This window comes from Alosa alosa, chromosome 5 (assembly GCF_017589495.1).
Source record: "Alosa alosa isolate M-15738 ecotype Scorff River chromosome 5, AALO_Geno_1.1, whole genome shotgun sequence".
NCBI classification, from domain to species: domain Eukaryota; kingdom Metazoa; phylum Chordata; class Actinopteri; order Clupeiformes; family Clupeidae; genus Alosa; species Alosa alosa.
In genome coordinates, this window is record NC_063193.1 from 26,892,203 (window position 1) to 26,915,824 (window position 23,622).

Genomic DNA, 23,622 nt, shown 5'->3' on the forward strand with positions numbered 1-23,622 from the left:
ATACTAATTTGAAAATATCTGTTGAACTCAGTGCAAAATTGTTTTTACATAGTAGAGATTTATTAGCCTCGTGAGACCACCCTGATATCGCGAGCTTCAGGTTTTCACTCGCAGATCAGTCTGGCAACTTTCCGATAGAGAAAATTTGGAGCAGTTCACCAAACGAACGGCCAATCAGCGTTGGTTTTGAGGCGGGTTTAGGTGTGACGCAACAAACAACATGACGGCATCCACAGATGAGATGAGCATAGCTATCGCGCAAGTTTTATTCAAATTAGAAAGGTAAGCTGTGAAGCTATGAGTCTCAGCCATGCAGCTGGGAGGAATGAACGACACAGACATCCTCCACGGCCGATTCCAGTTCATAATGGAGGAATATACTTTCTTCAGAATTGTAGGGCCTACCGTGAAAACTTGATGGGAATTGCCGTTGATTAGGTTCATGTCACATACAAATGGTAAGTTAAAAAATCTAAACGTTAGTTACGTTACCTAACTATGTTAAATGAAGGCATTAGAAGAACACTTTGTTCATCTAATTGGTAGATTTGGCCCGTCGATAACCAACATAGGTGGTGATAGACAGATGGTTTATCCAGTCAGCTAACCAGTATTTCCGGCCCTTACCAAAAGTTCTCCAACGGAAAGTTTCCAGATGGACATGCAAAGCAAATGCGAAGCATCCATCTGGCAGAGTCAGGTTAGAGATTTATTTCTGATTACAGAAAACTGTGGAAGTTTTTTTGAAATCGACCGTCGGATTTTGACTGAGATGGAGAAGAAGAGGGATGAAGAGAGGAGAGGAAGATGAAGGTGCAGAAGCAGAGAGAGACTCTCAGATCAGCAGCAGGTGAGAGAATTTATCACTCAATGTCAATTTTGTCAATTTTGTTTTCAATGTGTAGTCAGTCCAACACATTCATGCAGAGCCCAGCGGAGCACAAACATAAACTGCCAAACCAGAGAGAGGATCATCAACATGATGTGCAGTGTGTTTCACAGAGTTGCATGATGTGTGTTTCAGGTGGAGTTCCACACATCTCAGACATGAGGATCCTGCTGCTGGGACACAGAGATGCTGGGAAGAGTTCATTAGGAAACACCATCCTGGGCAGAGAGGAGTTTGGTGTCTCAGGAAGAACAGCTGAGTGTGTGAAGAGAGAAGGAGAAACGGCAGGGAGACGCATCACTATCGTAGAGGCACCAGGGTGGTGGTATAACTACACTGTAGAGCTAACTCCTGAACATCATAAACGAGGGATTGTCCTCAGTGTGTTTCTGTGTCCTCCAGGACCCCATGCTCTACTCCTGCTCATTGATGCAAGGATGTCATTAACAGAGAAATACAGAAGAGGAGTACAGGGACACATGGAGCTGCTGGGTGAGAGAGTCTGGAGTCACACTATAGTGCTGTTCACCAAAGGGGACTTGTTGGGAGACACAACCATCGAGCAGCACATTGAGAGTGGAGGAGAGGCTCTGCAGTGGGTTGTAGAGAAATGTGGCAACAGGTATCATGTTGTAGACAATAAGAAGAGGGATCGTGGCCAGGTGACAGAGCTGCTGGAGAAGATAGAAGAGATGGTGGCTGGAAATAGAGGCCATCAGTTTGACTTTGATGCAGAAATATGTAAAGCACTGCAAGAGAAGAAGAGAGAAGAGCAAAGAGAAGAGCAGAGGAGAGGAAGATGAAGGTGCAGAAGCAGAGAGAGACTCTCAGATCAGCAGCAGGTGAGACATTTTATTTATAGCTGTCTGACCTCTACATAAGATGTTTAAATTTGAACACAGTGAAGTAGTAGAAAGTAAAGACCGCACTCAGGGGCTGAGAGATATTTAAAATTGTATTCAGAGTGCCGAAACAGCATTACAGGCCATGAACAAACAAATCTCTAAATTGAGACACTGATGATGGGCTAGGCCCGAAATGCTTGTCTTTTTTTGTTTTTCCTGGCCTGTAATGCTGTTTCGGTAGCCTGACGAGCCAGACCCACATTAAAATGTAGGGTCTGGGCACTCACCGTTCGCAGTGCTCAGTCCGATAATCGGTTGTCTTTCAAATTCCCTCTGCACGCAATAGGACAGCGCTATGAGTCCCATGCGTTTCCCACCAGCGGAGCTAGTTGGCTAGTTCAAACTTTTGCCAACTTAATAAAAGCTTAACTCGTGTCACACTGTTCGCCAACAGCAACATCCATCTTATTTGTTTTCAAGTAGCAGGGAATTCAATCCAAACCATTGTAACTCTGCCATCAATCATTATGTTAAGGCTGCCTAACAACTCTATACACGATTTGATTGGCCTGATAGAAGTTTAATTTTTCGAGCTCACAAGCCAACGGAGAGTTGCTAGACTAGCCCTGGCAGCAAATGTAATTTGCGTCTAGATTTCTAGGCTACTGTTTCGGCACTCTGAATACAATTTTGAATATCTCTCAGCCCCTGAGTGCGGTCTTTACTTTCTACTACTTGACTGAACTTTATTTTGGAGTTATGCACTGGGTGAAACAAAACGATTAGACGAAAGGCGCAGGCGCCACCTCTACCTACATAAATGTAAACACACAATCACACACACACACACGCATTGACATCAGGTGAAAATTACAAACATACAGTCAGTTCCCTGTCTTTTTTTTTTTGATAAAGCATAGAAACAACAACACACACACACACACACACAAAAAACCCCACAAACAAGAACAAAGTGCCTACAAACTTACATTAACATAGACCTCTGAGTATATCAAACAGTTACATCCAATATAATACCAGTATCAGTTATCTATCTAAGCAGACATATCCTCTAAATAATTCAGAAAGGGGCCCCAGACCTGATTGAAGATATCTTCTCTCCCCCTGACGCTGAATGTTACCCGCTCATATAAAGCCATTTTGGTCATTAGCTCAATCCATTCCTTAAAACTACAAAACTCAGATGACTTCCAATGCCTCAATATTATCCTACATCCTGTTATGGTTGCAAGTCGTACCCATAGCATCTGTCTTCCAGTTAGATTAATGTTATCTGGTAACAGACCCAAGATACATAAAGCTGGAGACTTCAAGAGATTAAATTGAAAAAGACCATTCAAGAGAGTAATAATCCCATCCCACAGGCGATAATTTTTTCCACAGTCATATAGCATATGAACTAAAGTCCCAGCTTCTCTCTGACATTCCCAACAGGTGTCCCTGTCTACTAATTTCAGTTTGGCGAGTTTACTAGGGGTCCAATAACTTCTGTGGAGTAATTTATATTGGATAAGCTGCGACTGTGTTTCCCGCGAACAAGTGTACCAGGAAGCAACAAGCTTCTTCCAGCCATCTTCTGGAATCTGAGTTCCCAAGTCTTCCACCCAGCATAGTCTCGGCCCCTCCAAATTGGGCGATCGCACCTCTGATGATCTCATAAAATTTAGATGCTCTACTACTATTATTGGCAGCTATTAGGAATAGGTCCTGGATACTAGATGGAGGGTCTGGGTTAGTGTGCAACTCTGCAGCTTTGATACAGTGTCTAACTTGTAAAAATGTCCAAAATTCCCTTTGATTAAGATTAAATTCTTGTCTGATTTCAATGAATGATTTCATACCATTTTGGCCAAATAGATCCCCGAGCTGATTAATTCCTGAGCTGACCCACGCATCCCACATAAACGGTTTCTTACTTACTAATAGTTTTTTATTCCACCAAATGGAGGCTTTAGCGGTAAGATAAGGATTGGTATTAATTAATTGGTGAGATCTCAACCAAGTCTCTTGTACAAAAGCCAAAACTGGATCTTTAAAGGGTACCGGCCTTCCCATCTGAGTGAGAAAGGCCTCTAAAGATATAGGAGCAACAAGCTCCTCTTCGACTTTAACTCATGACGGCCTCTGCTCAGGAGAGTTATTTATCTTATGTAACTGGGAGAGAGAAAATGCATAATGATACCAGTCCACCTTAGACAATGCTAAACCACCACTATCTTTAGCAGCATATAATTTGGGCTGATTGAAAGCTGGCTTTTTGCCTGCCCACACATAACCCTCTACAACTGTATTATAAAGCTTAAACAAGTTTTGCAGAAATGTTAAGGGTAGCATATACAAAATATACTGAATCTTGGGGGAAATAATCATTTTAACCAGATTAATTCTGCCCAATAAGGATACATTCATTTTTACCCAATTCTGCAAAAGAGGCCGAATATTTTGAATCACTGGAGAAATATTTACTTGCATTAAATTATCCAATCCAGGTGTCAGTTTAATTCCTAAGTACGTCAAACCCGTAGGCATCCACTTAAATTGCCATGTATTTCTAATGGCTGGGGGACATATTTTAGAAAGAGGCATGGCCTCTGATTTTGACCAATTCATTGTGTTGCCAGAAATGTCAGAAAATGAATTAATAATTGAGGAGATGGCAGGTACTGCCACGTCTGGATTACTTGAGATCAAAAGAATGTCATCCGCATACAAAAAAAGTTTGTGTTCTTCCTGGCCCATATGTACCCCTTGGATGCATTTACATTCACGCAATGCAATTGCAAGAGGTTCCAGAAATAGGGCAAAAATGAGAGGTGGGTGATCAACTATTCTATACAGAAAAGTAATAGAAAGATGCATCAGTATGATACATGATGTTCAGTGTGTTTCACAGAGTTGCATGATGTGTGTTTCAGGTGGAGTTCCACACATCTCACACATGAGGATCGTGCTGCTGGGAAGTAAAGAACTTGGGAAGAGTTCATCAGGAAACACCATCCTGGGCAGAGAGGAGTTTGGTGTCTCAGGAAGAACAGCTGAGTGTGTGAAGAGAGAAGGAGAAACATCAGGGAGACACATTACTGTAGTGGATGCACCAGGATGGTGGAATAACTACACTGTAGAGCAAACTTCTGAACGTGACAAACAAATGATTGTCCTCAGTGTGTTTCTGTGTCCTCCAGGACCCCATGCTCTACTGCTGAACATTGATGTGAGTATGTCATTAAGAGAGAATCACAGAAGAGCAGTGCAGCAACACATGGAACTGCTGGGTGAGAGAGTCTGGAGTCACACTATAGTGCTGTTCACCAAAGGGGACTTGTTGGGAGACACAACCATTGAGCAGTACATTGAGAGTGGAGGAGAGGCTCTGCAGTGGGTTGTAGAGAAATGTGGGAACAGGTATCATGCTGTAGACAATAAGAAGAGGGATCGTGGCCAGGTGACAGAGCTGCTGGAGAAGATAGAAGAGATGGTGATGAGAAACAGTGGAGAATGGAGTATGGATGAACCTCTTGAGTGTTAGTATATTTGTTTCACATTTATCTAAAATTACCCCTTGTGATTGGCATCAGTTTATACGTATATTTAAGGTATACATAATCTTAAAAAGACAGATACATGCATTACATTCAAATACATTTGGGCGCTCTAATATATATTGGCTCTGTGCCTGACTATTATTAATTTTATGTTTCCCATGTCTTGTACAGTTAGTGAAGTCCTACCTGATGACTACTCAACTGGAGATTCTGCACATGGCTCCACTAAACCAACACCTAAACCTGAGCTCATAAAGGCCTTTAAGCAGCTCAGCACTGCTGCCTCTACTCAGAGCTCTGGGTTTGGCTCAGCTGAGACAGGGGAGAGGAGTGGATCTGCTGAGGAGTCATTCAGTCTGATCCCACCAATCAGAGGAGACGGAGGAGGCAACACAAAAGGGGCCACAGCAGCACAACAGAAGACTCCGCTGAGACCAACACATGGAACAACACTTACTGCTAAGAGCAGAGGTTTGTGTGAATTATTTATTTTATATTCTTATAATCCAGGTAACGCCCTGAACTTTCCTTTGACCTATTTCAATTTTAGAATTATAACTTTTTCAGAGTTTCACTTTTTCACTTTTATAAGTTTTTCAGATGGACTTTGATTTATTCCTAATCATAATTTTAAAATGTATATTATTATCATTAATTAAGTGTAAATAAAGAACATGCAGGAGTAAGTGGTATGTGCATTTGATGTAAACTCTTTATTTGGATGCATCCCCCTTCTTTTAGATTACCCAGTGACAAATCCTTTTGTGGATGAAACTACAATTGGAGTAGACTATACAGAATGCATTGGACATGGCTCTTATGGAAAAGTGTACAGGGGATCTTATCAGGGAACACCTGCTGCTGTAAAGATTATACCAACAGGAGACAATTCAGTGACTACAAACGAATTCATCATACCTGGGTAATGGTCCCCCCCTCTCTATCTCTTTTTCTCCCCCTTTCCAATTAAAAGAGACTTGTACAATCATTTTTGAAAATGCATGTCATTTTGATAGTAATCATTTTCCCTAGTAAACTCACTCTATTTCTATCTCTTTCTGCAGGCGTTTGTCTCACTCCAACATTGTGCGGATTCTGGCAGTAGCCAAAAGTGAGACACAGATCCTCATTGCTAATGAGTACATCCATGGTGCCAACCTGCAGCAGATTCTTTTTACAGACACTCCAATTGAGGTAGTGCACTGCCATCTTGGGTCTTTGGTTCAATGTCTATATGTGTGTGCTGTTCATCTAATATTATATCATAATCTAATAAATATTGCTCTATAATATTTTCAGTTGCAGCTCGAAGATAAGCTGTTTGTGGCTTTAGATATTGCCATGGCTGTTGAGTACATACATGGAAGAAAGATCATTCACCAAGATCTCAAGCCAGCAAATATAATGGTCAGATGCTACTTTATATATTTCCTCCTTGTTTCCATAAATCCTTATTCCGTAGTGAAACAACCTGGGGTCTATTTATGGTTAATAATAGCAAAACGATATTAATCGGAGGAGTTTTGAGCTAGACTGTTGTTTGCATTACCAACAAAATGATGTATAGCATGTTTCAGCGGGCATAGAGACACGTCAAAATAAATGACTATGTTCAAACCACTGACAGCTCAAAATAGCCTTACACTTCGATGGCAGTGTCCATAGGACCCCTACAGACAAACCAAATTATTGCAAACTTTGAAAGTTTACAAATACACTATAACAAGAAGAGTTTCTGAAGGCAACACATTGCCTTACTTCATGTCCCGGTAGCATCAAACCAGTGGGCATGTTCAACATCTTGAAGCACTGCACAGATCTGGCTGAATCTTATAAAACAAACATGAATCACGTTCAGTCAGCTCTGCACAGCGCTGGAAGAAGTTGAACACCGAATACTTCAGTTTTTCTGTAAGAACCTTATGGAGACTGCCACACTGTACGGCTATTTTGAACTTTGTCAGTGGTTTGAAAAGAGCGATTTATTTCTTTGTGTCTATGCCCGCTGCAGTGCGCTATAAACCATTTTGTTGCTAATGCGAACACCGGTCTAACTCAGAACTCCTCCGATTATTGTAATTTTTCTCCCAAACTAAAGTCTGAACCCGTTATCAACCATATAGACCCCAGGTTGTTTTAACTCTGGAGAATCCCTTTAACTGTGTAGATTGTTCTTATCAAATCTAAATAGATCTGAATTGAGGACTAGAACTAGAAAACAATATGAATATTTAATTCAAATTTCATTTAAGTTCATATCTCATTCACTAAATGCTTCCAAAATGTATATTTTCTTTAAGATTACAGCAGATAACAAAAAGGCCCATCTGACTGATTGGGGCTTGGCGAACGTGAAGGAAACCGTATCCATGACGAAAGGAAGCTGTGGCCCACTGGGTGGGACCCCTCCCTACATGGCCCCAGAGTGTCTTGTGAAGTGTGAGAACTGCAGCACCATGTCCGACATGTGGTCTCTTGGCATCACTCTTCTGGAGATGTTCACAAACTCTAAGCCCTGGTCAAACAGTAACCCGCAAGAGCTGCGTAAGCTTCTTCTTAAAAAAAACCCTCCTCAGGCTCTGTCTAAATTACAGCCTGCTCTTCATGACATTGTGAAACCACTGATCAAATTTAAACCCAAGTCTCGCAAAAATGCCAAAGACCTGGTGATACTGTTGAAGTCAAAGGTTGATGTCACCAAAAGATATGGATTCAAATGGTAACGCAAATTAGGTCTACTAGTGAAAGATTAAGAGATAATTTCCCAGCTGTTGTATATGTAGACTATTATTACTGATTGTGTATTGAATGAAGTTTGATGACTGTTAATATGAACATGTATTACTTTACTCCGTCATGCATGACTGACTGACCTCACTGCAGCCATGTTTAAGAGTCAATGTTAAATAGTGTTAATGAAAGGCTCATATGGCAAATGTATCTTAAAGGTCACATTCACTGAGAAACCGTTTAATACTTGTTACTTTTGAAATACTATAGCTCACTCCAAGTTGCATATGCATGCTGCACGTGAAAATGATCTTCTACCCCCATTGCCCGCATTAGCCAATGAAAGAAAATACACAGAAAAACAAGCGAATCAGAAAGAGCCCTTCCCAATGACGCCGAAGGGAAACTGACTATTCATGGCCTCGCCCACCTTGGCTTGTGACCGCCTACAGGAAGACTGTAAGATTTTGCGGCTAGGCGATAGTCTCTCTGCAACTAGTAGGAGCTAACAGCAAGTTGCCAACATGGCGGAAAAAAAATCGTGCCTGTTTTATTGTTTTGGCAATAACACATCAATGTTGCATGTCTTGCCTTAGAAACATGAGTTGAGGAAGAAATGGTTGGGATTTATCGTTGGAACACCACCACCGAAGTAGTGCAACATTAGTTCTGCGTTCCAATCATTTCAACCACACTCACTGCCTTAGAAAGTGGTTTTGCATTGATGTTCTGAAAACCTGGTTCTGTACCGTCATGACGATCGACCACCAGCTCACAGGCTGTAAGTACAAACAAACTTTTCCACCTAACGTCTGTTACAAAATAGCATGTTCATATTCTTCACGTTAGCATGCATGAAAAGGGTACAAGCTAGGCTTAGGCTAGCCTATATTACAGGAAGCTACACCAGGCACGTAACTGAAGTGTTCTGTTAAGCGGCGTGTAAAATCAGAGAATGCCTAATAGGAAGGGCTCTGGTAAAATCCATTAGAGGAATGGTCTATTTTTCGAGCGTAGCCTACAGGCCACTAACACGCCAGGTGTAGCTACTTCCATTGATTAGGCCTATTGGAAGCTAATTGTTGCAGTACATAACTTAACGGAATGCTTTAGTTTACGTGCCTGGTGTAGCTACACTCATAAGAAACTGACCACACCACCCAGAGATTTAGCTTGTTGAACCTATAATCTTCTAACCTAAGCGTTAAACCACAAATAATAATATAAGCAACAATATTTTATGCTCAACTAAGTACGGGTATTGTTCTAGTCTAAACAGGGAAAATCAAAAACACAATACCCCTGCACTATTAGGCTAAGTTGCTATCACTAGAGCTCAGGTATTTACACTTCAGTCTAATTTATGTCTTCTTGCCATTATTACATTGACATACAATGATGTTTTGTTTGATTACTTGCTGTTTACTTAGTGTGTATGTCTTCCAGAGCACATCCTCATGTCAGGCTACACAGCTTTCTAGCCTACATTAGGTCATCACGTTAGAAGCAAAGGTTCATTTCATTTCATTTATTTATTTAAAGGACAGTGCACATTGATCAACATTTCTGTAAATGTGCCAGTGTTAGCCAGCAGGCTAATTTTCAACTGTAGTCCATGGTGGCTAAAAAAAACCCCATATTAAATCACATAGCAATTGACATACAGCAATAGAACATAATGCCATAATACTAGCTCCAATAAAACATTTAAAACATAAGACATATAACCATACAGCCAAACAACCCTTAAGGGATCAATAAAGTAACCACCTATCCATCTATCTATCATACATACACCATGGGTTACAGGACAGCTAAACTATAGAGGCAGACCAACATTAATGTATTATGAGAAGTGCTCACATTTTTGTATGCTCAAAAGCCAGTCCTTAAGATGGTGTGTGAATGTATGGTGAGAGGTGGACGAGGTTTGTGATCTAACTTTTATTGTTGTACTAGTTAGTTTCTAGAAGTCTTTTTCTAGTAGGCTAATACAGGTTCTTATGTGCTCGTCAATGTTTTGGAAAGTCAATTCATGGGTTTCTTCAGGTCACTTTCCACAGGTGTATAAAATCAAGCACCTCGATTATGAATGCAGACTGCATGGTGCTTGATTAATACACCTGTGTAAATGGACCTGATGAAACCCATGAATTGCATAACAGATAGAATTGATATTACCGAATGTCTTCTTGTGGGTGTGCTACTTAGTACATCATACACCTTACCACATTCACTAAAATATTTTTGTTTCCATTGTACCAGTACAGTTTTGTGAGATAGTGAATGTCCTGTGTACTATTAGTATCTTGTAACTTGACAGTAATACATATTTATTTACTTTAGGTACCCAAACAGAATACTTCATGAAAAGTATGAGTATTGATACAAGCACTTCAGATACACCATGGGCATGGGGGCCTGCTACCTCTACTGCCATCAAGCCTGTTCATCCAAGGCCAGCTAGAAGACCTCGGGTTGATCAAGAGGAGGAGGAGGATGAAAGCGACATCTCCACAATAACACCTGATGGCTCCACCTATGGCCCAGCGCAATCAAAGAGCAATGTTATAAAATCATCACAGCCAACAAATGTGTTTTGTGTGTTGTCCCTTCGGATCCCCAGGACAATACAAGCCGAAACAACAACTCAGACCTTTTTCCCTAAATAATCCCAGCACTATCTTACAAAGGATCTGTAGGCCAAATGTCTGCATCATCTGGCAAAAAGAAGACATTGTTAATTCTGTGCATAGTTTGGATGTTCTTGTTTTGTGTTTGCATTATTTTAATAGACTGCAATATTACTATTTGTCAGTGTTTCACGGACCACCTAGCAAAAAAAACAAACAGTAGACCTACTTCAACAGTCTATTACACAAAAGGCCTTCTTACTGAACCACCTTGCTTATTGTCTTTGCACCTTGCTTATGGTGTCAGAGGATTCGTATGATTTAAACTGGCATAGGTTACATCAGTGTTGCAGAACTGTTTGGATTTACATACAAGTTGGTTCAATATTGCAAACAACTCATCTATTATATTTTACCACATCTACTTGTGGAACACTTGAGAGAGCTTGCGGACCACACTTTGAGTACTACTGCTGTATGTAAATATAATAAAGTTGTTTATAGACAATTGACCTGTTTTGTATATTTGTTTTAGGAGTTTCCTCAGTTTTTGTCCCTTTTAAGCTAAAGGTTTATCTTACCTTTCATATCTTCTGTCTCACAGAGGGCCATAGTCGTCATAGTCGAATGTTTAGTGCATTTTGAAGGGAGTACATTATGCTAAGGCAGACTGGTTCTAATCCTGGGTACAGGGTCATACAGACAACAGGGGTACTGGTGTTGCCCATTTTTCTAACCACATGAGCAATCCCCTTACGAAAAAGTAGTATAGGAATCTTATAATATTTGGGACAAAATATTATAGTAATCTTATAGGAAAAATTGGGACATACTGCAGAAGTACTACTAATAACTCTATAATATCCTGTAACCGCTATAGTTTTTCTATAGTATGTCCAAATACTATAGTATTCCTATAAGATTACTGTAATATTTAGTCCCAAAATACTATAAGATTCCTATAGTAGGCTACTTTTTCTGTCATACGTGACAGAAAACAACTTGAGTAGGCTAACCTCTGCCAATGTCAGGCTATCAAAGCCATAGTTCTCATTACCGGAGAAGTCTTGTAGCACACATTCTCTGCTTCTGTAGGCATTCTGGTACAATTCCAGCAAAATATAGCTAGGTAGGCGTGTTTGCATTTAGATCTATCTATATATTGGGCTATGACCAAGTGGTCTTTCAATGATAGTATCATGGAATTCAAACCATAACTATCTAGCTAATCCGATAGCATTAGCAGGCTAGGTCAGTGGCTGAACTGCATTTAGGGTGCTTACCTGTGTTGTGAAATAAAATATCTACTAGGAAGATTGCAAAGACTTTTGACTGTGTAAAGAAATAGGTCTTTATTTTAAAACGTTTCCAACTGTTTATTACTTGAAAGCAAGATGACGATTGTCACAAACGTTTACCTCTTTTAGGAGAAATTTTAAGGCAATTGTTACCATTCTATTAAACCAACGTTCACCGACAAACGATCAGGAAGCGGTTCTTCTTCCTACTCGGATACTAGGATCAAACACATGAAGTTGTATCTCCGAAGACATTTTGTGCAACAGTTTTGACTCGAGTTTTAGCCAGGTTTTAGCACTGTAAAGTTGAATATGGAGCATAGCACAGGCAGAATCGGATGAGGGCGACTGGAGGAAGCGTCACAGTACTGTTAGCCAATCAGAGGTGAATTCATTAGCATGTCATTAATATTCATGACTAGAGGCGAAATCCAGTCGTTCCTCCCCGCCCACCTTCCCCACCAAACTAGAACAGCATGAAACAGACGCAGGACAGCATTTTTTTCACCAAAACCGGCTCACAGGGCATTCATCAATACTACAGACCACTGCAAAATTAATGAAAAAACGATGAGATGAGACCTTTAACTGCATTTCCAAGAAAATGGCAATGGTGATGTGGCCCTGACCACTGAGCTGGTCTTGCTATAGGCCTTGAGCTGGTTAAGCCCTGTTGAAAGCCAGCTCACTACAATATATACACTTCAGGAGCTATTGTAAGTTCAAGCACCAGGCTTGGCCCATGGTGTAAATGGGACCAATAATTTAAAGGACATACCGGTACACAACAGAGAGTTATGCCACAGGCCTATAGGAAGAAGGTCAGATCTCTTGTGTGACTAATATGGAACATTTTCCCACAGTATATAATTATGAAAACAAGAGTTCGTTAAAATGACCTTCCTCCGGATGTAAATTAAGTGCTGGACTTCTGATGAAGTCTACTGCTGAGTGTTGGTGGCAAATGATACAAGTTCCTCAGTTCAGCACCATGAAGCCAAACGGAGCATAGAGAGCAATGAGTACAGTTGAATGCTGGACAATCAATCATGATTCATAGCCCAGGCAGGGGAAGGGTTGGTGGGCTGTCTTGACTGGTTTTGGCGTAGCTGACCTGATGAGAAAAAGATGACTCTCAGCCTACATTTACAGGTCATAGATATCTATTTGTTTATATTTTATGATAATAGATGGAGTAGTTTTCTCTTCTTTTTTATGTGTTCTGACGTCTTAGTCTACCTGTAAATTATACTGCACAATGGATATCCGATTTTTGCAAATAAGTTGAACAAAAAGGCAAAGGTCTCCTTTTTTATATGATGTGGAAATATTTTTGGTTCTGTAGATGGGTGTGCGTACGATAGCATTCATTCCAGCAGGCGCCCCTGTTAGTACCCATTTAGTGCTAAGGGGATACCCAATTAATCCAATACTGATGAAATGGATCGTGTCCTACCTGCCACAACAACGGTATTGTAAGTCAATGCAGCATGAAAATGACTTTGAAGCCTTTATTTTAAGACTAAATAACTACATTGTATTGCTTTAAAGTCCAGTGGCTCTTAATGACAAATGAGCTGTAAGTGAAACTTCATCATTCCTTAGTAGGTTATGGCAGTGCAAATGTGTCATTATGTCTAATGATTAAATATACAAATGTGTCTTTATGTCTAATGATTAAATATACAAATGTGTCATTATGTCTAATGATTAAATATACACTTTCTTCGTTTGTTTGTTTGTTGGTTCATTCTTTTAAATGATCTCCCCATGAAGTCGGCTTATTTTTGCTAATACAACTCACACCATTTTTTACAGTCACAAAAGGTTACCTTACATATCCCTCCTCTATATCAGCCAATTCTATGCACATGAGTAAAAGATTACAAAACATGATCACCAACACTGTAGTCCACTGCAGTAAGAAATCAAAACAGCAGCTAAGACTTTCAACACATTATGTAATCTCTGAAAGGCTACCTTATTATGCAATAAAACTCTGGGTTCCCATGGTTGTCTGGAGGTTCTTTTCCAGTTTCAGTGATGATCTAGCTGATGACAGACAGATATTGTGGCATACTGATACATTACATTGCCAAAAGTATTGGGTCACCTGCTTGACTTGCATGTGAACTTAAGTGACATCCAAAGGGTTTAAATGATGTCGGTCCACCCTTTGCAGTCCGTAGACCTGCGAGAAGGGTACAAGAACATTTCTGCTGCATTGATATTGCCCAAGAGCATGTAGCCTCCATCATGCTGAAACGGAAAAGTTTGGAACAACCAACAGTCTTCCTTCCTCTGTAGATCTGGCTGCTCAGCCTACTGTAACTGAGTAATCCGGGACGAAGGGCCTTGGTCAGACAGGTAACTAAGGACCCAATGGTCACTATGAATAAGATCTAGAGTTCCTTTGAGGAGATGAGGGAAGCGTTTTTTGTGGGGCGTTGAGTATTGTGTGTAGATTGATGAAAAATAAATAATTGAATCCATTTTAAGATGAGTGACACAACAAAATGTGGAAAAAGTGAAGCACTGTGTATACTTTCCATATGCACTGTCTCTTTGTAGAAAAGCATATGGAGCAATTACATGGGGCAGTCGTGGCCTACTGGTTAGGGCTTTGGGCTTGTAACCAGTAGGGTTACAACGAGGGTTGTCGGTTCGATCCCCGACCAGTAGTAGCGCTGCTGAAGTGCCCTTGAGCAAGGCATCTTACCCCGAGCGCCGCTGTAGCAAGGCAGCTCACTGCTCCGGGTTAGTGTGTGCTTCACCTCACTGTGTGCTCTATGTGTTCACTAATTCACGGATGGGATAAATGCAGAGACCAAATTCCTTGTACAGTGGGCAGTGCTTCGACTTAGCCAGCTTCACTCGCGGTCCACGCGTGGGATCACGCGACTTTAATTTGTATTTTTCCAGTGAGACGCTGCAACAACCCAAACAACCGGTAGATGGCTCAAGTGAGCAGGGTGTCTCGTAAAAAGAAATGGAGCCTGGAAAACCCTACACAGACTTCACTACAGACTTTAGCAGTTTGGTTTAGAAATAATTTAATAGCGAAAAATATGCCTGCCCTGCCCTAATAAAGAAATATTTGGTTAACTGCGAGTGAATCCCGTTTGCAGCCGTAGCAAAAACGCAGCACAAATTAAAACGCAGGACAAATTAAACATTCTGGTTTTCTCCGAGTGCAACGATGATAGACAGACATCATTTGGAAAAAATATAGAGCATATTAACCTCCGTTGCTCAGCCAAATGCCTTCCTGTTACGTCCTGTTATTTCACAAATAATCATATGTGATTAATAATATGACAAATAATCCCTGTGCACGGGGACCGAAACAATGCATGCCAACTTTTTCCGTGTTTATCACGTATTTTAACTTTCCCCCGCTGTCTTGCCGTTTTAATGTTTTCCCGTAGAATATCCCATATTTTAATACTCTCATAACAGCCCTGCCATCAATTTAATACTCTCATAACAGCCCTGTTGCTACCCCTTGCCCTTCCAACGAAACAGATGTCTTCAAATCATCGTTTTCCTTGCTTGAAGGCGAACTTAGAGTGATGTTAACCTATTTAAGTTTAACGGCGTGATTGTCGTGAGAGCACGATTCATTGGCGCTTGCATGTTCAGCCTTATGTCTACATGCACACCTGAGGCTACTCAGCTACAAGAGAAAGAATTTCCCCTGTTTGTATGTTCACTGCAAGTTGGCCTACCATAACTTACCAACTCTGCACTGTAGACCCTAACTGGCTATTTATATTTTTCTGTGAAATAAGCAAATGTATTTGTTCAACTTTATGAAGCAGAATTACGCATAGGCTACTTGGAACATAATACATTTAACAAAGGACAGATGTATGTTGCTAGTAACAATGTCTTTGTCATGGGGAACTGTTTTTCCCCATGCATTTATTCTAGGTTACTGTCAGTGATTGACGCGAGAGAAGCGGGGTCTGTGTTGTGTTGCGTTGCGTTAATTTATTTTCATTGGGCATACCTTGGTGCTGTCCACAGCTCTTCAGTTCTGACAAAGCCAAAATTACTCCTTTTAAAACAATGAGTGCAGGAAGCACGTTTGTATGGTTATATTGCTTGACGGGGGGATCCCAAGCAGCTTTCAGCCATAAGGCTACTTTGAGAACATTTCAATTCACCCGACACTAATATTCAAAATGTTGAAAACTATTTCGGCATAGCCTATAAAGCAGTTTAATTAAATGGAATGTTAGTTGTAAACAAACGAGCTACTTGGTGAGGCTTGGCCTCACAGGTGCGCTCGTGCCTTAGATGGCAGGAAAAATCTTCACGATAGGCCTATTAACTAACCACCCGATTCACGTTGGCTGGGGGGAAGGGGGGCCATCAGACATTTGTGCCCAGTTAATCCGGCCCTGCCCCCAACAAATCACACCTTCCCAAATCTGACAGCTTAAAAGAAGTCAAGAGGACTCCTTACTCACAGACCTATTCACAAACCTGCGGCATTTTGCCGTGTTTTGAAATCCTATGCAGCTAAAGGAGCTTCCAATCGTGAGGAAGCAATTTTGCATTGTAGGCATAACTAACATGCAATAACGCAGCCAACAACAACCAAAACTAGGCTAATCATTGTCAACATGTAAATTAAATGTAACATTGTTGTGAATCAAATTAAAATGTTCTCTTTTGCAAACGTAGGCATAGTAACAGAATAATTTAATAATGTTACAAAGATACTACATCAATCCGTATGTTTCATTAGGCTATTAGGCTGTTTTGCCTTGATTCATTTAGGCTAGGCCTTTTTATTCAGGGCCGTATTCACAAAGAGTAAATTTTAAGGCTAAAAGTAGCTCCTAACTGGCGAATTTAGGTGCAACTCCTAAAAATAATGGGCGTTTCACTCCTAACTTTAGGACTCCTAATTTTTTCCCAAAAAGTAATTGACGAAGCATTTTAGACCTAAAAGTAGCACCTAAGTCTGGGACAGCTTAAGTCGAGAGGACTCCTAACTCACTAAGACCTATTCATAAACAGCTTTTTTGTGGCATTTTACGTTGCGATGTTTTGAAATAGCCTATGCGCAACAGGAGCTTCCAATCGCGAGGGAACAATTTTGCATTCATAAAAGGGATGCAATAACGCCACCAACAACAACCAAAACTACTCATTGTTAACATGTAAATGAAATGTAACGTTTCATTGTGAATCAAATTAAAATGTTCTCCTCTTTGCAAACGTAGCCTATAGGCATATGGTGACAGATTAATTTAATAATGTTGCAAAGGTAGGCTACTACATCAATCCATAGGCCTATGTTTCATTAGGCTACTAGGCTATTTGTTTTGCCTTACTCTTTATTCATTTAGGCTAGGCCTTTTTATTCAGTTATTAATCATCTTCTGTCCTTCGCACTACTTGTGTAGTGCACGCATTCTCCGACCTGTCACCTGTCACTCATCATCGGAAGAGAGGTGTTTGGAATTCCCGCGTTACAATCAGCCAATCAAGGTGGTCACTTCAGTCAAGCTCGTGCATGAGTAATGACATCATCCATAGCCACGAAAACTCACTCCTACATTATATGCAAGTATTTGGCTGAGAAACCTGATTTACATTATGTCTTGGAAGAGAGTTATTTAGCTCCTGTAGACAAGCATGTTTCTCCACCAAGAAGGTAGGAATCCATTCACAGTGTGGTGTGAAAATGGTTTCCTTGGTATTCTCTTTTGTTTCCTTCTGTTGTGATGACGGTCAGTGTTATTGCGTTCTTGCTTGATTTAAGATCATCTTTAAAACTAGACTGCATTTCCGACGGGAACTGCGAAAGTGTGCTTGCCCTGGTCCGGTCACCAACGTGAGCAGACAGTGACATACGCTATGCTGAACCTGGCTTGATCCAAGCATTCTAACAGTGCCTTTCAGTGTTGGAGCAGCAATACCTCAAAAGCTCTATTCAACTATTGCCTTGCGGGGTGAATGCGGTTCGTTGGATTTTACCTGTGGCCTGCCTTCGAATTTAGCTTCTATGACTAAAATCAAATCAATAAAATAAAACAACAGCAGTGATTGGCTGCAAAAATAAATAATGTCACGCATCTTGCACCTCTCAAACTGGGCTATCAGGTAACCTAGAGAAAAAATTGAAATTATGAAATATGACTAAGGCATTAAAATGCTGCTTGTTTGTCAGGATACTTTTTCACTGATTTATTTTAATATATTCCATCCCCTAATTCTGTTTTACTGGTTTATTTGACAAATAATCTATATGGATTTGCTCTATAAAGACCTTATGTCTGTTTGGGATTGTTTTGAGAGCCTATTGATGTATCTCAGAATAAAGGAATGTCCACAACATTAGTGATGTTTTGTGTGTGTGTGTGAATGTATTTTACTTAACTCATTGAATGTAGCTGGATACTCATGAACACATGTCTCTAATAGCCACAATAGGAGTAATTTTAGCAACACCGTATTTTGTGTGGCCCATAAAGACCCAGTGGATCATGAAAACGTGCTAAAAAATTCACAGTCCTTGCTTGCTTGTTGGTACATTTTAATCCCATTCAGATTGCCACTTACCTGTGATGTAAGAGTTCAGTATAGGTTTAAGGTCTGGGGCAGGGATTTGACATTCTGTGACTTCTTCATTGAGGGCTTGCTTGGCAGCACGGTCCACTTTCTCATTTCCCCTCAGACCAACATGGCCTGGGACCCAGCAAAAAACTACACTCAAGTTCTGGTTCTTTAGACGTTCTAGTTGATCAAGCTCAGCTTTGGTTGTACTTTTGCGTGACATTAAAGCCTACTGGAAAGATTTTTTAATTGCAATTTAATTGAATGCAATTTACTTTTACGATTAAATAAAATTAATTTATCCCTCTCACCCATAGTTTTCTATTTATTTACAAATGTACATAGGCCTACTGTAATTACATTTATACATAGTTATTCTACTGATCTTTATACTATTCATCCTGCACATAGACTTATTCTTACTACTCTTATAATGTTGTTTCTGCACTACAATGACACTGTTTCCACACTGCACATAGCTGTATGTTATGTACATATCTGTTATATATTTGTCATATTGAATTTCCATATTTATTCTGTTTTATTATATTCTGTTAATACACTGCATATATCTATATTATTATTTCTACTATTGTAATGTTACTGCTACATCTACATACATTATTCGACTTATTGTATGAGATAACTGCTAATATACTGCACATATTTATATTTAATTCATATTACTCTAAACCACCTTCTGTAAATCAACTGTATACTACTGTCTACATTGCACTATATTTCTTGACCTGTCTCTGTATATTTCATCACCTTTCTATACTTTGCATCACATTGCATGCATACTGCTACATGAATCACAGCTAAGATCCTTGGTTGCTATGAAGGCCAGTCGTTCTAAATGGATGGTTGCTATGGCCAAAGGCCAGTTATCTCTGCCGTTGTCAAGCGGGCATATCCTAACTTTATCTTATTTTAAACATCTCTATTTTACTTAGCCTACTTCCATACAGTGAGTCCCATTAAGAAGTGGCCACTTCATTCGCGCTTACCGTGATTCACGCAGCAACATTATTAAATTAATCTGTCACCACATGCCTATGCCAACGTTTGCAAAGAGGATAATCTTTTAATTTGATTCTGATTATATTTAATGTACATGTAAACAATGAGTAGGCTAGTTTAGGTTGTTGTTGGTGGTGTTACTGCATCCCTTAGTTAGGCCTACAATGCAAAACTGTTCCCTCGTGATTGTTAGACGCATTTCAAAACATCGGACGTGAAATGCCACCACAAAACATTGTTTGTGAATCGGTCTTATTAGGAGTCCTCGCTTAAGCTGTCACAGACTCAGGCGCTATAGTCTGAGCGAATTAGCCTAGAAAAGGGTCAAAGGTGGAAGTAAATACAGCAAAAGCATATTTGGTATCATTTGAATCGTAATTTTCTGTAGATTAAGAATTTGTGGTGCCTACAGCATAGATTTGTACCGAAAAAAAATATATAGGGCTTTGAATGGAGCATGGCACAATGATTTTTGGGCCAAAAGCATTATGTTAGTACATCTTGATATTAGCTGATATCTCTTAAGCCAATTGAAAGATATTCATCAAACTTGGTCTACTTACCCACTACAAGTTGTCAAAGAGCTGGAAAGACAATTTAGGTCTTGAGGTCAAAGGTCAAGGTTACAAGGGGTCACACAAATAACTCAAATGCAGTATTTGGTTCATATCTCCAAAGCAGACTGATGGATCTTCATTAACTCTGTACATTTATTGTCTATACAAGATAGATGAACTTAGGGACTCAGGGCCATGGGGTCAAAGGTTAAGGTCAGTTTCATCCCCTGACATACAAGGTTATAGACGGTGGAGACATGCTAATCAACATGCCATGTTAAATTCAATTACTGTAAATATAGTGAACTTTTTTTATGTTGCACAACATAGATTTGGTTGTTTTTGACATGGGGAGTCCCTATCTACAGCACAATGAGTTTAATACCCCTCCTTTGTATATAAGAATTAAGAAGCTGATTGCAATTACTGTATGCAAATGTGCTTAGCAGTTAAATACAGTGAAATACTTCCACTAGCATAGTCATGACCTGACCAATATGTCTTTCAATATTGCCCATGCAGTCCTTTCACAGTACAAGCAGTGCTATTTCCAGCTGTAAATTATAGCTTTATCTGCTGTTGTGACTTTCCATAAGTTAGTACAGTGGTTCTCAAACTTTTTCTTTCATTCCCCACTTTGATCAAGGGGGCATTCTCGAGCCCCACCTGTCCCTCATCGCTCTAAGAAAGTGGTAGGTCAAGCTTAAAATTGTCAAATTTATGGAAATTTATTGAAAGTTCTAAATATATCCTCTTCAACAGAGTTAAAATCAGCTGGTGCTGCATAGGCCATTTTACAGCATTGTACAATATATTCAATGAAATACCAACATGCTGCATTAAATGGATCCATAATCCAGTCATACTGAGCACTGCTGGTTGGGAAATATTTTTGAAATAAACTTTGCAGGGATGTGATGTAGGCCTACTGTTTAATATATGGGATCACAAGAGGGCCTCCCAATCAGGCGTTTCAGCGATTTTAGCTCAGAAATCTCAAAGGCATAATACTGTCAGCGATCGGCCTGTCCCATACTCAATTTTTTTTTGGTGAATGCAGTAATCTTATTTGCTAGGTGAGGTAGGTGCTTGTCTTTGCCTTGTAACTGGACATTTAACTCAAATGTATCGCTAAGATATATCAAATATATCACTAAGATAGGCCAGCTTAGTCAAAGAAATGTTCATTAGTGAGCGTGCTTGCAGATTCAAACATGCGCTCTTCATCCAAGAAGAGCGACTTCGGAGCTCAAACACGCAGCGACAGCACTTTTACCTCGGGGAAAGCCACCTTGCCTCGCTGTGAAACAGTACAGCCTTTTGGTCAGCTACCATCTCTTATAAAGTGCAGAGAATAGACGGGCCTGGGCCGGGTTTTGATAAAATTCACCACTCTCACAACAACGTTCAAAATCTCATGTAGGTCGGGACTAACTAAGCTGCCTTGACACGAGCGCTTCTCTGTGAATAACACAGTGCGTCCATTGCGCATCGGGTGCTACCTGGGCCCAGGCTACAGAAAAAAAAACTAAAAAAAAAACTCCTGTTTTTCACGTCAGTTTGCGCCCCACCTGGCATGTCTCCGCGACCCAGTAGTGGGTCGCAACCCACAGTTTGAGAAACGCTGAGTTAGTATGACTGTTAACTGTGGCCCTTGCTATTTTTCCCTTCATGGACAAGGTGTTGTCCACTTTCTCCTGGCAATTTCTGTGACCCTGAAGACTAGCATTGTCTTCCAGTTTTGATGTTAGTAATGTGGCATGTCCGTTGTTATCTGTTCAGTTGAAGTTAGGGGTGGGCAAAAAATAATATCTAAATAGTTTGGAAGATTTTTTTTTTTTTTTTTTTTTTTTTTAAGTATATTTTTTTGGCCTTTTTATGCCAGGACAGTGAAGAATAACAGGAAGCGAGTGGGAGAGAGAGTCGGAGTGGGATCCAGAAAGGACCACGGGGCGGGAATCGAACCCAGGTCGCCGGCGTACGGTGCAGGTGCCCCAGCCAGTCGCGCCACGGCCAGGGCCAATAGTTTGGAAGATTTTGACGGTAGATATCAATAATATAATTAAATACGAATTTGTTACAAGCCACCTTATAATTTCTTACAAAGCACATTAAGGGACACAAAGTATTAGGATAGCAGTTCATTTTCTAAATTTTGTTTCTGAAAGATGAGACTGTTGTAAGAAGCAATATTTTTCCCCTGGGATGAATATCAGTATTTAGCTGTGCTCGTACTCTTTGATTAATTATTTTCCATTTCACTGCAATGGGTGATGAGACTAACCTGACTCTCGCCAGATGAATTTTCGTTCAGCTTCTAGCTCCACTAATCCATCTGGGATCGATCCATTGGTGTGGTGTTTCATCCTTGCATATGATTGGATAAGCCACTTGTCCGTCCTCTATTAACATGCTACTTCAACCACTCACATTGAAGCCAACCCATTGGCGCTGAGAACAGTCTCACAGTCGCTTTACGCTTTACGCCACATCTATGAAACTCCGCCCTGCGTCCTGATTGGCTCTACCATAAAATCTGGTGCTGAAATCACTCTCAACGGAAGCGATCCCAGATGGATGTGAGTGGAGTAAACATTGGTCTAGTGTTACTTGGTCTAGTGTTATCCAATTGTGTTGAAGTCCGGAATCATTCAGAGTAAACATTGCGTGCAGTGAGATTTTCAAATGCACGCTTGGTGCCGCCCCTCGAGTTGGGCCATTACATTGTTCGTGGCCAGACCCTTAATCTTTCTAGATTACCAGGGTCTGGATTTTCCAGGCTAGAAAATGTCCACTTCCAAATCCAATTGTCCAATTAACAATTACCACTTGACTATTTAGTAATTCAGCACTCTGGAACAGGAGACAATGTAGATAGAAGATTTTCCGAAGACTGTTGATCTTTATTCACCGTATTGCAATGATAGTACAGCCCAACCAAAGTCCAGACCAACCATCAAAGCAATAGGGAGGAGATGTCATCAGCTGGGGCCCCCGACAAGATCTCCCCTACGGATGGCTATACACTATATTTTATACTCCTCAGCTCTTGAGAAGTGCCACCCTCTCACGCCATCTCCATCAACACCCTTCACCAATCAGTACCAAGCAGGGTCGCTTACATTGGTGGAAACCATCTTCCCATCATGCATAAAACTATATGCAAACCTATGTAATGCATAGGTAACATATGTAAAATAGTGTAACCCTAAGTTTTTCTGTTTCCTTCCAGTTTGGTGAAATAAGGCCTTATCTTATTCTCTTCCTAGCTAGCTTCCTAGCTTCCTATATGCCTACTACCAACTTCAGGGAACAAAGTATAACTATTGCAATGCGATGCAAGGGTAGTTTTTATTTCTAACAGTATTCTATCAACATAGACATTTACATCAATTGTCTGGCGTTATAATTTAAGTTGAAGGAAATAGCTGTAGATGACAATGTTTATCAGATGTCTGACGGTTGGTTTGGATTTAATCTAAAACTCTGAACTGAAACAGTTATTTTAAAA

At 40.3% G+C, this 23,622-nt stretch overlaps 1 protein-coding gene across 1 annotated transcript; it reads left to right on the forward strand.

The window, feature by feature from the left end:
• The first annotated feature begins 767 nt into the window (after window positions 1-767).
• LOC125294914 (GTPase IMAP family member 8-like) lies at window positions 768-8,229 on the forward strand. Its single transcript, XM_048243980.1, is given in 9 exon segments — window positions 768-850; window positions 1,025-1,665; window positions 1,668-1,731; window positions 4,671-5,276; window positions 5,469-5,768; window positions 6,039-6,219; window positions 6,362-6,491; window positions 6,597-6,704; window positions 7,598-8,229. Coding segments are annotated over 9 exon segments (2,496 nt in total). The 5' UTR covers window positions 768-807; the 3' UTR covers window positions 8,021-8,229.
• The last annotated feature ends 15,393 nt before the right edge of the window (window positions 8,230-23,622 follow it).